The sequence below is a fragment of the Bombus pyrosoma genome, linkage group LG8 (genome assembly GCF_014825855.1).
Source record: "Bombus pyrosoma isolate SC7728 linkage group LG8, ASM1482585v1, whole genome shotgun sequence".
NCBI classification, from domain to species: Eukaryota; Metazoa; Arthropoda; class Insecta; order Hymenoptera; family Apidae; genus Bombus; species Bombus pyrosoma.
Genome location: NC_057777.1, coordinates 8,245,082 through 8,262,551, shown reverse-complemented (window position 1 = coordinate 8,262,551; position 17,470 = coordinate 8,245,082). Strand labels below are relative to the sequence as shown.

At 35.8% G+C, this 17,470-nt stretch overlaps 1 protein-coding gene and 1 long non-coding RNA gene across 3 annotated transcripts in view; one reads left to right on the top strand and one right to left on the bottom strand.

Moving 5' to 3' along the window:
* Nucleotides 1–17,470, bottom strand: part of LOC122569897 (apolipophorins) — a 45,768-nt gene that overhangs the window by 14,982 nt on the left and 13,316 nt on the right. For both annotated transcript variants that reach the window (XM_043731531.1, XM_043731532.1), the window contains exons 2-6: nucleotides 7,774–7,806; nucleotides 7,243–7,427; nucleotides 6,626–6,808; nucleotides 1,074–5,609; nucleotides 302–808 (exon numbers count right to left, since the gene is read on the bottom strand). In XM_043731531.1, the coding sequence (XP_043587466.1) occupies nucleotides 302–808; nucleotides 1,074–5,609; nucleotides 6,626–6,808; nucleotides 7,243–7,427; nucleotides 7,774–7,806 (5,444 nt within the window). The remainder of the gene's footprint in view (nucleotides 1–301; nucleotides 809–1,073; nucleotides 5,610–6,625; nucleotides 6,809–7,242; nucleotides 7,428–7,773; nucleotides 7,807–17,470) is intronic.
* Nucleotides 6,710–17,470, top strand: part of LOC122569908 — a 31,658-nt gene continuing 20,897 nt past the window's right edge. Inside the window, exon 1 of the long non-coding RNA XR_006317615.1 lies at nucleotides 6,710–6,839. This is a non-coding gene — a long non-coding RNA (uncharacterized LOC122569908). The remainder of the gene's footprint in view (nucleotides 6,840–17,470) is intronic.

Genomic DNA, 17,470 nt, shown 5'->3' with positions numbered 1-17,470 from the left:
TCAAATTTTATCTAGTTTTCTATATTAGCATTATTTTCCAAACTTTAGTTAGATTTTTTCATTTTGAGGCCTGTTTTGTGTGACCAAGTAATTTTTTCTTATTTTCTAGTCCACTATATTAGAAGTTGTGAATAGCACAAAAGGATTTTTTTATTTACGTCTCTTACACATATATTTCTTATATATTTTATCCCATCCTGATAAATATCCTTTCATATTTCATATGACATATAACGATTCGAGGATCACGAGAAGGTTAAAGAATCAAAGACAACATAAAAATACTTAAATCGTAAAATACCTTGTAAGCGAGTTGCAAATCAACGTTGCGTAATTTCTCATGGAGCAAGTTGGCTTTAGCCTTGATGTTGACGATAGCGACTGTAGGAAGATATTCGTTATCAGATCTAAACGAAATTGCCTTCTCTCCAAACTGGCCATCCAAATTCACCATAGCTGTTTTCTTCTCTGGCGTTGGATTGTATTTGTAGTTGCTCGATAATTGTATACGAGGAAGATTCACAATGTCCAAAGTAAGTCTTCCTTGACCTTCGCTGGGACCTTCCATGTCCTTATTCAAACCTTTCAGCTCGATTTCCGAATCTAATTCGATCTTGTGATCATTGTTGTATGTCAGCTTTATGTTGTCTGTAGCTTTCATGATATCCGCCTCATCAGAGTCCAACATACTTGAGGAGAGCTCGAGTTTCAGGTTTTGGAGCTTCTCGCTAGGCAATTTCATTTCCAGAACACCATCCGCTCTGTATGGTTTGTCGACATTGTTTCCGTGTCTTAGGTTTACGTTACTCTATAAAATTGGAAATTAATCTTAATTAATATTATTGATAACTACGATTTTGTTCATTATCTGATTTTTAATGTTATTTAGTGGTTGAAAAGTTATTAAAAATATCTATTTAAATATAGTTATTCTTATTAAGAGCCCTAGGTGGGTTAGGTTTATTAATTTTTTTAATTTAGAAGAACTCGCATGTTTAGGTTTAAAATTTGTTCAAAATAGCCTTTAGAATTGGCTATTATAATTAGCATTTAGAATTCAGGAAATTTCTTACCGCTAACGAGAAATCATCTCCGACAGACGACTCGACGCTGTACGTTCCAGTATTGGCATCATGAGCGCAGCCCAGCTGAGCTTGCAGCTTCTTCGGAATATTCGCTCCGTCCAATTTTACGCTCAATTCCCTCAGCTTCCTCTTATCCGCTTGTTCCAGGTTCTTTCCACTCAATGTTAATCGCACGTCCTTTCCGTCCTTATTAATGTACTTCAAGTTAGTGTTGCCTTTGAACGTTATCGCCACCAGATCAAGGTCTTGTATGTTAGTATCGTAGGTGAATTTCCTCGATGGTCCACCCTTCTGTTCGTAATCTGTCAATTCACTCGACACGCGTACATCGTATTTGTTCTCCTTCTTCGCGCTGTTACGTTTTCCTTTGTACACGAGGTGTCGACCATTGGGTAAAGTAACGTCAGCTTCTAGTTGTAACTGGCCATCCTGTAGTGTGCCTTGTAACTGACATTTGGCGTTCGCTTCCAACTTGTATTTCAAGAACTCTATCACGTTCTTCGTGTCTACGGACGTCTTTGTAATATCAGATACAGTGGACACTTTGAGACGTTTGCTAGGATCCTTCTCAGCATCGTACAGAAGCTCGAGGTTGCCTACGTGTTGAGATCCAGAAACAGTTAAAGTAGCGGTGGCCTTGATTTTCCGGTTGATCTTAGGAATATCCACGTTCAGGTTTGCATTTCCTTCACCACCTTTGTAAGAGTAATGACCATTAGCTGTTAAATAGTTCTTCAAGTTAGCACTCAGAGTACCACTCGGATTTGGACTATGTTTGGTCTTCAATTGGAAATTGATGTAGGTCACACCGTCGACTTTCATCTCGATGACAGAGTTAAGAAGTTGAGGACTAGCTTCCAGACCAGTGTCAACTTTCACCTTCACTCCATTCAGATTTAAGTGTCCATCCAGTTGTAGGTTCACGTTGTTCTTGCCAATATCATGGATCACCATCCCATCGGCACTGTATTTGCCACCTGGTTTCATTTCGAGAGAATTGGTGAATTGGCTCTTGTGTCCATCCAGAATGATGCGCTTGCCTTTCACCTCGATGCTGTTTTCCATAAATTCAACTTCCAATTCAACTTCGTAGTCACCAGGTTTCTCCGTGTCTCTCTTGGCAGATAATTCGGTCCCATACTTGAACAACTTATATTTCACTTCGATGTCAGTATTGATCGATTTGGGGGTTAGCTTTCCATCGTACTTCAATTTGAGATTGATCGCCGGGTACGTGAGCTCGCTGTATGCAGACCAAAGGAGATCCTTGGGATCTAGTTTGTAAACAACTTTCTGTGTTAAGGACAACCGATTGGTCTCAGACTTTGGATCAGGTCCGTAAATGAACACGAGTTTTTGTCCCATTTCATTCGGTTCTCTGTTGAATTCCCAGTTCAGGTTGAATGCACTGTTCGGATCGTTTGGAACTGCAGAAACTGAGAGCTTGTAGTCGTCGTTGTTTTTCTTGCCATCCAATTTGAATGCTATATTCCTATCTGATTCTTGACTGATAACCGTGTCCACGTTGATGCTGGTAGGTGTCCATGCGAGATTACCATCAACAACAATTACTTTTGCACCACCAATAACGAAAGCTACCTTGTCGAAGACGTACTTTTGACCACCTTCGTAATCAGAAACATCTATCGTGCCTTCCAGATTGTATTTGTATGGTGTCAGCTTCCCCGGGCCAGCAAGTTTTATGATATGCTCGGGCACCTTGTATTCCAACACAGGTTTGTATTTGCTTCCACTAGCTATTACCCCTATAACACCGTAGAACTCCATATGATCGTGAAGAATAGTGACACTCACAGTACGTTCCTTCTGAGTATTCTTAAGTACAGCTTCCACGGAAACTTTCTTAATAGGCGTGTCCAAAGCTGCCTTGATGTACCTGTTAGGTTCGACACCTGTTTCGACGATAAACGCTAGACGCCTGTTAGACCCACTACTTTCATTGTCCAGCAAAAGTTCGAAGGAACGTTTCTTCTCGTCTTTGATATTGAGGTCAAGTTTGAAGTGATATTTGTTGATTTGTGGGTTATTCAAGGTAATTGCAAATTTGGCTGGTCCGCTTAGGGGGAACAGTGGTTTTTGGATAACTGTACTTAGATCTTGATAAGGATAAGATACTTTTCCGCAAATCGTTAGACCAAGAATACTGGCTAGTTGTTCGAAACAGCCGGAGTGTTCCTTGCCCTTTGCGAATTTAGGAGCTACATATTCACTTCCTTTGGCTCCAGAGGAAAATAGGACCTCGCTCTCCACGTTGATGATCTCCTGCGTCTTCTCAGGAATGTTATAGTGGATATCAATGCCGTGTCCGTCTAATACAGAAACAATCAATTCATTGCTGGTAGCTGAATGAAGAGTAGTAACAATCTTCATTCCAGATTCGGCTCCAGGTGCTTTTACGAGCATATTTCCGACGATGTTAACAGAAACACTTGCTTCAGTAAGGAGTTTAAATTCGGCGTTCTTTGGATCATTCAAAATAGCTTTGAGATCTAGTTTTCCACCAGTCTTCAAATGCAGTGCGCTCGTCCCAGTCAGACCAAGACTCAATGCGCTTCCCAAACCGGTCGGATACACTAAATCACTGTCGAGGAACTGAAGACAGTTCTCGAAGTCATAGTCTAAGTCCTTGACAACACCGAAGCCTTTCTCGAGGCTGTCGAAGATTTTGTCGATGATGGCTTTAGGATTCAGTTTGTGGGTATCACCTTGATAGCTCAAGTGCGCGAGTTCGACACCAAACAATTTGACAGATAAGTCTACATCTAATTCCTGATCGACCTCGTTGTTCCTCAAGTGCACGTTCTTCGCGAATTTATCCAATTCTGCCTGTTTCACGTCACGTTTAGGTCTAATCTTCTCATACCGTTCCTTAATATATTTACCAAGCGAGGTGGCTGTACTGGTACTTTCAGTCTTCAAGTCGTCCAAGACCTCCCAGACTTTTCCCTTGGGTCCAAAGTAGTGCTCAATCACTCTGTCCAAATTCTCCACACGTGTATTCAATTCAAGAAAATTGAAGTTGCGTCCAAAGAGCTCCATTGTCATGTTTAAGTTTGTGGAACGTGGCACAAAGCTATTTTGGCTGTATATAACATTGTTCTCAAGGGTAGAACCGATACCAAGCGAGTCCATCTTATAAGATAATTCGTTGTTGAAGGAGAATTTCCTGAAGTCTTCCGGGAATTTTGTTCGAGGCTTGATCAGTCCAAGGTGATTCTTGGCATTCAGTTTGCTAGGATCTGTCGAGGCTCTCAGGTTTCTCAAGTGACTTTGGATGAAAGATCCTACCTGATTGACAGTCTCCTTATCCAGGACCTCTTTCAGAAGACTGGCCGTGTGCGGGCAAGGGCAGGCGACCATAGACAAATAAGACTTGATCCTAATTTCACTGTCTTCCTCTCGATCAGCTAGCACTTTAAACAAGATATTCTTCCATTTCATCGTACATCTGGTTGGCAAAGCTTCAATAGCAGCGACTCGTACACGATTTCGTACGTTCTTATCAGCACCGATATTGGCCAATTTCTGCAAAGTAGCATCATCAAGGAACTGAGTGTTACCCAGAGCCTTAAGAGCAGAGACGACGATGTTCTCCTGTTCCCTGGTCTTGGTTTTGCCGTTACCTACTTTCTCACGAATCTTGTGCACCGCCTGCTTCACTTCTGGCACATTGTCACAGGAATGTACTTGACAGTACTTGCCGATAACTTGTCCAACTCCAAGGTAGCCAAGTCGGGGTAGGTTAGGCTGGTCCAGAAGAGTTGTTATGGCTGACACTGATGGCAGATGAACATGGCGAATGATAGTTAGACTGGCATAGAAGAGAAGAGTCTGGACAGTTGAAAGATCTTTGCTCTTCATTAGTTCTACGCCAACTTCAGCTGCTTCACCGCTTCCAGTTTGGAACAGAGCATCCAGTAATAGCTTCTGATCATTTTTGTCGGAACGAACCTTCCGGTACACAGAAAGGATGTCATTCTTGTTGCTTAATCTGAGAACCTTCACAAGATCAGCGAATTTCGCAGCTGCTTCTGGTCTCACCGTACGCCGCGAGGCTACTTCAGTTTTGGCAGCTTTCAACGCATTGTCAATGGCTTCCGGAGAGGATTTCAATACTGGTTGTGGCGCTTCGAAGATAATAGACTTTGGCTGGGACACTTCTGCGGTAGGATTGCTACTCTTTTCGTTCTTTAAGGTTAATGTAGTTTCTACAGTAGTCTTGGCACCGGCGCTTCCGTGGCTGAATGGAACGAGGTTGTACACTTCTTTGGATACAGCCTTGGTTAAAATACCGCGTTTGAAACGTTGTTCGATCGATTGTTGCGAACCGAGGACAGGAGAGGCTTTCCAACCAGCCGCCGTGTCCATGCTGCCAGATACGAGCGCCTGGTCCACGTTTTCCCGGAATGCGCACATGGCAAGATTTCTGTTCTTGTTCACGATCAAAGAGTCACCTTCCTTGCGGAAGTTAAACTCTGTTGGACAGGTTCCCATCACGTCAGTCTGAAAAGATGATTGGTGTGATAATGATAGCGTTTGGTTTATGTACAGTGGCCGACGAAAGAAAGTTTAGAAGATAGGCGATGCGCAAAAATATATAATTTTACAAACTGAGATTATATTCGATAAGAACAATGAATAACTATTCTCAGCATAAAAAATATATAGTATAGAAATTACTAATCTTCATATATCAAATTTACACTTTCTTTTCTCTATTGCCGTAGGCGAGTATGCACTAAACATTGACGAAAGTCTTGTCTGTCATGTACATACTTGGTGTTCCATATAACTAGAACTATCGATATCTTTAAGACGGTTATAAATGGAAAAGAATATTTTAGCAATATTTTTGGAAAATTAAATAGATTGAAATGATGCATATAGTCGTATTGATCTTGTGTATTTTTGTGCATTGATGTATGTATAAAATGAAACTGCAGCTTTTATTTAAATCGTATTCTACGCTTTTGAATGCAGTCGATACATTCTTCAGTTCACTACTGGAAAACTTAAAAATTTTAAAAATCTTTAACCTTAAAGAATATATTAGTTTCAAAGTTATTGCAATTTGAAATTTATTATATTTATTTCATCATTGCTATAAGTAAGTACAATGAATTTTGATTAGATTCTAGATTTTTGAGATATCCACTTTTATTACATGTCCCATAATGTAAATAATGATGACTATTTATGTCTACTATCCTAAATTGTAGTCGGCCACTTTTTTATGACTGAACGATACCAACTAAAAATATTTTATTAAAAGTAAATATATATTTTAATATAAATTAATATATATATTTTATATATATTAATTTTAATATATATTTTAATAAATGTTATATTTTATATAAAGTATAGTACTTTGGACCTATGATTAATACTTTTGTTCCTATAAAATTAAGTTTATATTAGAAAATTCACTATATTTCTAAAGCTTATATAAGGTTATTGTTAAGAAAGGAAATTAGCTATGAATCATGTTGAATAATATTATTTCAGGTTTCACGAACCTCGTGACGTGTCGTTACACCGTTATCCTGCATAACGGCCGATTGGAACATGGAAACAGCTGCTCTCTTGATATTAAGAGATGCTTGGGAGTCACCTGAGTCGGTGCAGAGCTGAGTGTCAATATGACCATCGTGGTAATTGAATTGGACCGGAAATTGTTCAACGTCTGGTGTCGACGGTGGCTGAAAAATGTATTTTATATCGTCAGCAAATGTAAGTATATATCTACTTTATATATTATATGTGGATTGCGGATATCGATGCAAATTTACGACTTTGCAGATAGAGTAGGTATAGAAATAAAAGAATAAGTAGAGCAAGTAAAAAAGAAGAAATTAAATAAGGATTCATATTACCTATTAAAAATTATAATGAATATTCTGCTGGTAGGTGCATCATATTTTTGTATATTATATGTATTCTGTGCATTCTATCATCTTCAAATTTCAAAAATATACCAAGCGTCTACAAAGTGTGTGATACACGAAACTATGTTTATGTCAAGGCATCGAAATCGATAAGGAGGTAGCTATCGGTATCACCTTATTTATATGTATGGGAAAATTGACGTCAGAGTAGAATGCAGAAATGGAGAAAAAGAAAGTTAAAATAGTACCGCTCCATTGATTTGAACGTTCTTCAACCGTAGTTGATGCACACAATCCGGTTTCACAGACAATTCTACGGTGGCTGCCAGTTTAAGGGTTGCATCTCCTTGCGCACCAGTGACAGACGTCACCGATGTACCCTCTAAGTTGTATACGTACGTGTGCCCTTCCTGATACGCCTTTTTTGGGTGCACTATTGAAAAAGACAGAGAAGCTTTGTTAAACAAATCCCTAATGTCGTGGCTTTTCGAATTAACCGTCTGCCCGCCTACGATCTTTTGGAAAATCTTTCATGCGATCATTAACATATTGTAACATCGAATGCAAATTAAATCTGGAAATCAAAATATCGAAATATATGCAAAATATTTGTATCTAATATAATCACTTCGAAAAGTTAAAGTTGCAGTTAGAGTTGAAACTGAGTGTCATCACACACGAAGTCTGTATTTGTTGAATTGTAATTATCATTTATATCGTGGGTTTGATTGGACGTTATAAGGCAAAGGAATAAAAAATGCTTAATATCAAATACTTACTTCCACGGCAACCGACTGTGCATCCTGATTTAGCTGCAACAATAGAAATAAAGAGTACATTAAAAAGATTGTACTAACGATACATCTTATTATCATTAGACTATGAATGTTTATGCAAATTCAAATATTTCTTAACAAAATATAACCTAAATGGAGATTTGTTTCATTCTTTAAGTATTATTATATAAACAGTATCTTACATTAAATATTTTGTATATCTCTGTATATTACATATACTCTGTATATCTTTGCATATTTAGATTTTCCATTGATAAATGCATTCTGTTCGTCATCGTCTATTATTATCGAAAATGATCAGAATTCACTGCTACAATAAAATCTTCGCAGACATCGATTAAAGAATCTCAGAATCGCAACAAAGTAACAAAAGATCTTAATCTTCAGTGTTCAACCATGGTCCTATTGTTGGCGTTAATTTTAATTGCCCTAACTTATTCCATCGCTGGACGTTGTCAGTCAATTTTGGTAACGATTTATAACGCTCAATAGAGCAGCAGAGAGGGAGAGTCGCATTGAATAAGTCGGGCCGGTGCTTAAAACGCCCACTTGAATTCGTCATTAAGGGGCCAATAGTTGGTCACATCGAGATTTGTTTTGACGTCGCATAAACACGGGCCAGCCAGTGCATAATAATGTGTAACAGCATAATAACTAAATCATACCCAATCACCCAATGTAATAGCATAAGAACGATACTAATCGTATCGTAATCCACAATAATATCTTTGATCGTTTCATAGGTCCTGTCATTTTTCATTATCCATCTTCAACAAATTATCGTTCTCCACTTCTCAAAGCTACGTCGCGGTTCAAATAGATTCAAATTCTATATAGCTGTTTTAAGGACTAAAGCTGATACCATAGCTGCTTTCAATCACTGAAGTTCATGCTTTTGTCAAAAAGTTTAACGAAAGATCATATTCTACGCTAAAAGTATGAATGCTCTTGTTCATCGCTAATCTGCATGGATATTTATTTACTTATATTAAGTATAAGATTATAAAAATGCAGAGAATGCACATAATATACAAAAATACATAAAATAATTCAGAAAAATCATTCATTATAATATTTAGCGAGCGGAACAAATATCTATAGACATAAATTCTATTTTCTTAGCTACGTTTAGGAAAATATGAAATTACATAAAAATTGGCAGTCCATTCGTTAGTACGTTATTGCAATAATAGAGACGATGAAACATTGTCTCCATTAGGCTGGTCTAATATTACTCGCAACTTAGTTGAAATTAATTCGTCCGTCGTATTTAATCGACTTTCGCTATATAGCCTCTAGACTCCCTCGAGAACTATTTTGTTCTTCTTGCCGTGGCACACGCAATGAAACTTCTGCGTTGCTGAAGGATTTCGGCACGTGACGCGAAATCTAGACTCACTTCGAGTTGGTTCTGATAAATTGGTCGGCTAGAAACGAAAAAGAAAACACGGTCCACATCCTCGGTCCAGTGGTAGTCAGGCGCTCGAAATTCAGTGTCTGTTCGACAGTTCTGCCGAATATTTCGGCTTGTCAGCGAAGCGTTGTCCCGATGAAATTTCCAATTCACTCGGGGTAGTTCGATAGTTTGGATCATAGATTGGAATAAAATAATGTTGTTGACATAGTATGTTCTTGTAATAAAGTTAAAGCAGTGACTTGAGTTGTTTCATAAGTTATTACTGTGATAAAAACTTATTTAGGGATCTTTAGATTCTTTAGGATTATTAATTATTTTTTCCTATAAAATTATTACCTTCAGAGTCCTTAATTATTTGTCCTAACGTCGTTTAAATTATTTATCAGTCACAAGCATTCGTCTGTTACATCTTTGTGTATCAAGAAATCATCAATGAATAAATAATTTATTTCGATTTCAATTATCGACGAATCGATAATTTGACGAATAATTATTTTATTGGTATCGTTTGAAAGATCTTCCGTTGATAATTATATATTCTTTAATCGTTTATACTTCCATTATTCGTTGCCATTTGATAAATTAAATTTCTTAAATGCCGCATATTTTTCTTGTCTTATTTCTGTGCGAAATCTGAATTAAGATTAATTTAATTTAAAATTAATTTAAAATAAAAACTAGATGCTACGATATTAATTTTAATTAGTTCCAATGGTAAAAATTAAGATTTATATATCTTAATTAAAGTTTCGTATAAAATTTTGTAAAATAAGTGACTCTAATTAATTCTAATGGCAAAGATTGAGCTTAATCTTAATTAAAATTTAGAATAAATTATTTGTACAATAAGTGAAATATTAGAAATTTTATTTATCGGAACGAAATAATCCATTAACTTCTATAGAAAAACAAATAGAATATCATATTAAGCAAAGATTCGATAACATCTTTCATTATTATTTGAATGTAGAAGTAAAATTCGTTTGGGAAAACTCGGCCGCTCTATAGAATATTAAAGTAACGAATTTTTTGTTCTATAAGACTCGTTAAAATTCAGCGATGCATGCAGAAGATAGCTAGGCAAACGATATAAAAAATATGCACGGCGAATGTTTATGAAAAGTCTCGTGTTTAAGAAGCTTCTATCACCGAGCTACTTTATCCCATTTTTATCCACCATGTAGATTTCCAGCGGATAATAATGTAGAAAGTAGATAACGTCGTAGAAAATGCGCGCATAGGAGGCTTACAGCGGCTTCATTCGCTGGAAAACTTTTAATAACTCTTGCCTTCTTTATCGAGCAATATTTTACTATCTCTTGCCCTTTCCATTAGCACAACGTTTCTTCTTCGTTTACTTAAGTGGCCCTTTAAACAAGAATTTTAGATTATTACACTTTTTAAGCCCTTTGACGTTTAAACGTTTAAAAACCTGTACCTTGAACCTCTTTTCATCTTCACACTTTCATCCTAAACATTTTTCATTCGATAGTTATACTTGTCGTCAGGAAAGATCCGAAATTTTTATAAACAAGATATATTCTCATTCTTTAAAATGCATTATTATAATTACTCAAGTATTGTATTTTATATCAATGTCAATGATTTACCTTCGTTTTTCGAACGTATTAATTAATTTGAACCAATGGACTAACCAATGTTGTTTAAAGGCAAACTTATTGAAAAATATTAAAATGTAAGTTGTATTATTGTTTTATCAGGATATAAGAAGTATATTGGAATATAGTTGGATGTTTTACAGAAACTCACGATCGTGATAATTTCTATAAAACACATATACCTAATTTTGCGTCCCAGCATGAAGAACCAATCGACTAAAAATAAGCGTTTCAAGATCGAGGGTCAGCAAAGTCAGCGATTATCATGTTATCGACGCGACCTTACTACGAAGTTCAGGCCTCTTCTGCACAAATATGTCGCTCTTCCCCCCGGGGGCTAATCAGTGTCTCGCGGAAAAATGTTATCGATTATAAAACGAGTCAATAAGATTTTTTATCGTGTCCGCAGGGTTTTCCTTCTTGTCGACAGTGTATCGTTTTGCGAGAGTCTAAGTGATCCGTCATTTAGACTTTATCATGGCCTTCGAGATTTCTAGAAACAAACGACACTATCCAATCGACGTTAATATTCCAACTGATTCTTTTTTAAACTCTCGAATCATCTTACGTGAAACGTGAAGTTCTTACAGCTACCGATATTTTCACTTTATCAGGATCCCCAAACTTTTTACATTTCAACCTGTTTTTCGTTACACAGGAGAACAAAGTAGTTTCAACGATTGTAAAAACACGATCAACGTGAAATTGAAACGAAAAATCATGAAAAGAAATGTCTTCATTAGAAAAATACAGAGTTCGGTCGAAAATAATACAAGAAACAAATATAATATCGTTACTGCTTTTCACGTCTATGATTGTAATTTCTGTGTTGTAATTTGACTTAGATCAAAAGGAACGTGATACGGCAACATTTTTTCTATTAATTATGCCGATATCAACTAAGTTGTTTAAAGCTTAGTGTGGTATTAAGAAAAAATTAAGAAAGTATTGCGAAGAAAAGAAATGAATAAAACTACTAAACAAGTTTACTTGTTCGGAATATTTATATTGTGATCTCTATGTATCGTAATCAGCTACATGTTTTTTACTAAATCCAAATGAAACATAAAAGAGTTGTAGCGCAAACAGGCAATTAACGTGATATTGATTATCTATTAAGTGCAGAAAAGACTTCTGTAATATTAGTTTCATAATCTAAAGTAGCGTTTTCGAAATATCTTAACGTCCTGTAATGTATTTATAGCGTTGACACTTCATTTTTAAAATATGGTGTCATTTGTTATTTTGTTCCTGATAGAACTTGGTAAACGATTACGAGTACAATGACTGCCGATAAACTGCATGCTTGACATAGCGTTTGTCTCAGGTTTTAGCTGAACAAAAACTACGTCAAAGTTATTGCAATAATTTTCTTTTACCGTTGGTAATATTGTCGTAACATACAGAATTAACGTTAGAGATATTGCAATAGATACTTCAACTTTAATAAGAATAACAATAATTATTCAATTAATTGCATCGTTATCATTAATACAACTTCATTTACATTTTTTCTGACATTTTATATTATCAAACCCTGTTTTTTTTTTTAATTGTCACAATGAAAGGGAATTTCAATGATTTGCTTTCCGTCATTATGTTTGCTCCCATCTAGATCCGATAATTTCATGAAGTTTAAAAAAATCGAAATATTCATAACGCTAATATACTAAATTTCAGTAGATAAATTATTTAGAAACTATTTTCCAATAAGTATATTATTATAAACTAATAATTATAAAGCAATAATAGTTCATAATATAGTCGTTCTTTTTTTATTTCCGATTAAATGAAATCTCCGAGATTTCAAACTATTAACAATATAATAGGAATATTTCAAGAAAGTTTGTTTTCTGATGTGCACATTTAATATAGCAATATACCAGTTTGTAACTTCTTTAGGAAATTGTCAAAGAAGATTTCTAAAATCTTTTATTCTCGCATCGTTAGTCTCAGATCGAATGTAATAAGAAGATTTTAAATCGCTGAGAATATGATTCAAATATTTCAAGGAATTCCATTTTTCCATCTCCAAGTTTATCATAATAAAATGGTAAAAAGCAAGAGTAAACATCCTCTACGTGTTCTACTGCAATCTACTTTTTCCTTCTTCTTCCTGTTTTTTTTATAACGACAGCAATTTTTGAATGTAAAGAGATTATTTCGGTATTCCGCTAACATTCTTCTGAAGTAAATAACGCAACGTCGGTAACTCTTTTGTAAGAAAGGTCATGATAAATTACGATAAAGAGTGCTCTGGACCTCTGAGCGTTTCCTGTCACGTAGTGCTTCGCCATTTCTCCCTTTTACTGAATCCAGATTGGATTTAGCTAGAATGAAGTCTGTTGGTCACAGAAGATTGAAATTAATACCGATCCTCGCATAAGCACAATCCTTGTGGCCAACAGTATTATCTAAATCGGAACTATAATACGAAAGAAGAGGATCAACCATTTTATCATCGTTAATGCTTCTCTTTTACCCGTATTAATAATTTATTTCGCGTTTTACGATTTCATGAATTAATAATCTTTTTTTTCATCGTACATTTTTTGTCGACTAATAATATTTCTCACTTTTTCCATATTTATGACTATACAAAAAGTATATAAAATATTCGACGTAGGATACTCTTTACAATTTTTAGTGGATGAAACAGATTTTTATGTGATTTCCATTTTTTTAGTTCTGTTCGTAAAAACATGAAATTACGTAAAAGTCAGTTGTCTATTCACGAGGCTTAATAATTTGATTCATTTATATATCAGTATATAAAGATTAATAATTTGGATCATTTTTTAATATTTACGCGAATAAATAATTTTTTCAGCCACTTTATATTTTCGTAGATTAATAATTTGGGTCATTTGTATTTATTTAATCCTTCTTCCCCATTTTTTATAATTTCGCTGATTAATCATTTATTTTATCTTGTATATTTTCGTTGGTTAATTACTTGATTTATTCCTTCATATTTTCATGGATCAACTAATTTGTTTCGTTTTTTTAGATATATGTGATTTAATAATTTCTCTTCTCTTCTCATATTTTCGTGAATTGATAGCCCTTTTATATTCTTAATAGCCGTATTCTTTTATGTCTTGTAAGAAAAACGGGAACATTTCTTCCATTATGTTGGTTACGAAATATTTTTGCCAGATCTTCGCGTTATAATATTACGTAATACTTTTAAGAAACTAGAAATAAGTTTTTAGAGTGAGATAGAAAAATTGTTAAATTAATAACGCAAGACAGAGTGGAATTATGGAAACGTTTTGCTAAAATTTATATGCAAGAAGAATTTTTACTTATATCGAAAAATCCTCCTTCCTCATTTTTAAATGTTTTCGTGCAACAACATAAATCCCTTTGCAACGCTCGTCGTAAACTGTAAAAATGATTAAATATACTTCTCCCCCGAGAGAATAATTCTTGTTTTGCCCGACATGTTTAAATCATTGTAATCGATACTATATGACAGCACCGAAGAGGGGAATGACTCTTTCATTCGTAATGTTCTGTCGAACGCATATCGTTGAATTATTTTCGACGGGTGATCACACCCTCCAGTTCCTCAAACAGAACCGCCTCGATACATTCAGAAACCATCAAAATTCACAAAAATCTGAAAATCATTTTGAAATCGCGGATTGATAAAAAGTTTCTATCGAACTATTTCTCTACTTATTTTGAAGTAAATAAATTAATTATTCGTTTACGCGTACCAAGATCAAATTGGTCAATTTTTAACTAATTTCTTTTACTAAAAATAGAATCAATTCCATCGAGATCAATCGTTCTCATGTATGACAATTAATATATTTGAGATATTTTGAAAGGTGGTAAAAATATATATTTTATCCGAAAGCTAGACAAAAACATAGTTATCATGTTATGGGTTTGATAAACGGCGCATCGAATATTAAAATTGCTCTCTTCTGTAACGTCATCTGAAAATGTCAAAACCAAAAAATGTTATTTCTTTTCTTTGTGTTCTTCGATTATCAGTTTCGTATAAAAGAAGAAATTTCTGTAATAAAGAATCGGATAATGATTTTGCAAATTTACGATCTAACTTCGTATTTCGTCGTATGTACAATGTACATAGGTTTTATTTTAAATTAGCAATTTCACATCCTACGATTTAATATGTTCCAACCACCTAAAATTTATATGAATCCTCAAATAAAGTTGGAAATGTAGAAAGCGGAAATCTGAGGGCAGGACATTCCTGTTGACTGGAAGAATCTCGTAAAATGGCCTACCCAACGTTAAGGATAAGGCAGCAACCACGAGCAATTTTTATCGAACAAATCCCGACGCAATCTCAAAACGAAATGAAACGATCCTCAAAAGAACCTCGAGGCTTCCGTCTCGTTTCGAACGAGCAGCAGGGAGCTCGCAATGGGGCGGCAAATTAATCGGTCGGCCGCAATCGCAGTCTCTTTCTCTCTCTTTCTCTCTCTCCCTGCTCTTCCATTATCCGATTATCAGAGATTCGCCGGTCGGCGTAGCGTCGCGGCGCGCGTAATCGCCGCTGGGTTGCACATGAAAATTGCAAGTGTCACGCGCTCTGCAGTGCTTGAAATTTTAGTCCCGTGGAAATGCCAGCTGCTGTTTTATGTGACCACTTTAGTATGTTATATATCACGTGTCGAAATAAATTTACATAGTGCAATTTATCGAGGTTTGTTTGTGAAAAGAAACAGCATGGAATTTTATAATACAGTCAGTCACGATAGTCTGCGTACACTTATTGAATTTCGCGTGTCTGAGTTCTCGAACACATTGGAAACACACTTTAGTCACAAAACTACTTGTACTTGCATATCAATACAATTACTGTCAACGTGTTGTCAAGAGGAACACAAAATTTAAAATATTTAAAGATTAAGATGTTTCGTCGCAGAAATTGTTACTAAATGTTTAGATAACTTGTTCCACGAATTGTTTAGAAATCTATTATTAAATACCTTAAGAAGTTTTTACAATTTTTCATGGTGGATATCATTTTTACGAAATTATCATTATTCGAGACTTTAGCTCGCTTCTTCCGATAAATTATCTTCAGATTACACGTGTAGATATTGAAAAGCAGCACCCTCGCGTTGTATTCTTGCCATGGCGGCATTTTCGCGCGAACCACGGGGAAAATCGCGCGGAAAATCCGACGGAAGACAGCGAATCGTTTAAGAGCGTCTCGAGTGACGGTAGAAATGAATTTTCGATGCGACTCGTGCAACTGTAGTCGACCTGGGATAATTGCAGCACTGCAGCCGCGTTAAGCGGATGTGCAGCCGTGTAGTTTTCCACGCGATGAGCACGTGAAAGCTCCATGGCTTCCAACAATGTATCACCCGGGAATTATAAGTGGCGTAAATTACGGCTGAAGGTTGCACACAACTTAGCCTTACAATCTAACTTTCGTTTTAAACGACTATAATTCTGCTAATGAAGACACATCGTCTGTAACAGTTGAATCTACAAAGCGACTTGCAAATGATATTGCTTCGAAAACCTCCAATTTCCTTTGCTTTTGCTTATTGCGTTTTACTGTTTCTCCTTAGCGCCTTCCACAAGGATATTTGCAAGATATCTCTCTAATACGCTATAAAAGGAAATTTCCAAACGTAGAATACATTCATTCATTCTTATTCTTTGTTTTTTTTAAACAGTCGTATCTTAATTTATTTTATCAATAAAGCCCCACCTTTTGTCATTCTCTAAGCCTATAAGTTGTTTGGAAAAAGTTTTCTGAACATGCTTCTCATTTAAAACTAAAAATTCAAAGACATAAAATACACTGAAACCTAGTTTTTCGAAGTTTTAGGATAAAATACTCCATTAAGGTAATGAACCGTTTGAGTCCTAGGGGTCTTTGAAAACACAGGGTCGAAAAATGCCGAACAGCGCGATAACGCTTGTCTTAATCGATTGCGAAGATAAACAAGCGGCGCAATAGCGCTCATCATATTTGTTATTTTATGAAATACATCTATATTATTATATACGCGTGCTATTAGTTTATAAATATTTCAAGTTTTGTTCAATCAAAATTATTCAGAAGATAACAATGAAGTACAAGATACCACCAGTCGTCTGTAGCGTTCGAATGTACTGGGACTTTTCGACACAAAATCTAAAGAGCGCGATCGACTCATCTTGGAACTCAAACGGTTAAGAAACACGGTTGTCCCTGTAGAATTAAGTTAATCGAAGATTCGTCGTAAAAAAGTAGCGACAGCGTCTCGCGGCTCACTCTATTCTATGGTAATTCAACACCGTATCAAGAGTACCTAAAATCATCTTGGACCGCTAATGCACATAGTTCGCGGCATATAACTGGCTGGAACGAGGTCTATATCATTGAAACGATTACAGGTCCCCTATGTTCAACCGGACATTTGGTAAATTGATTTGATCTCGACTTCCCAATAAAACAGACGAGATACGACATAGGGCCGGTTGCATCGCCGTACCTACATCAACTTCGACTTTGGAAAAAATTGAAACACGCATGAAGGGTATAAAGAGCCGAGGAAGCCGCCGTGCGATAAGAAGACAAGCCTCGCTTTCCATCAATTTGAGTGAACCCACAAAATCTAACTATAAATCAAATACTTTTTCGAATGTGTTACAAATT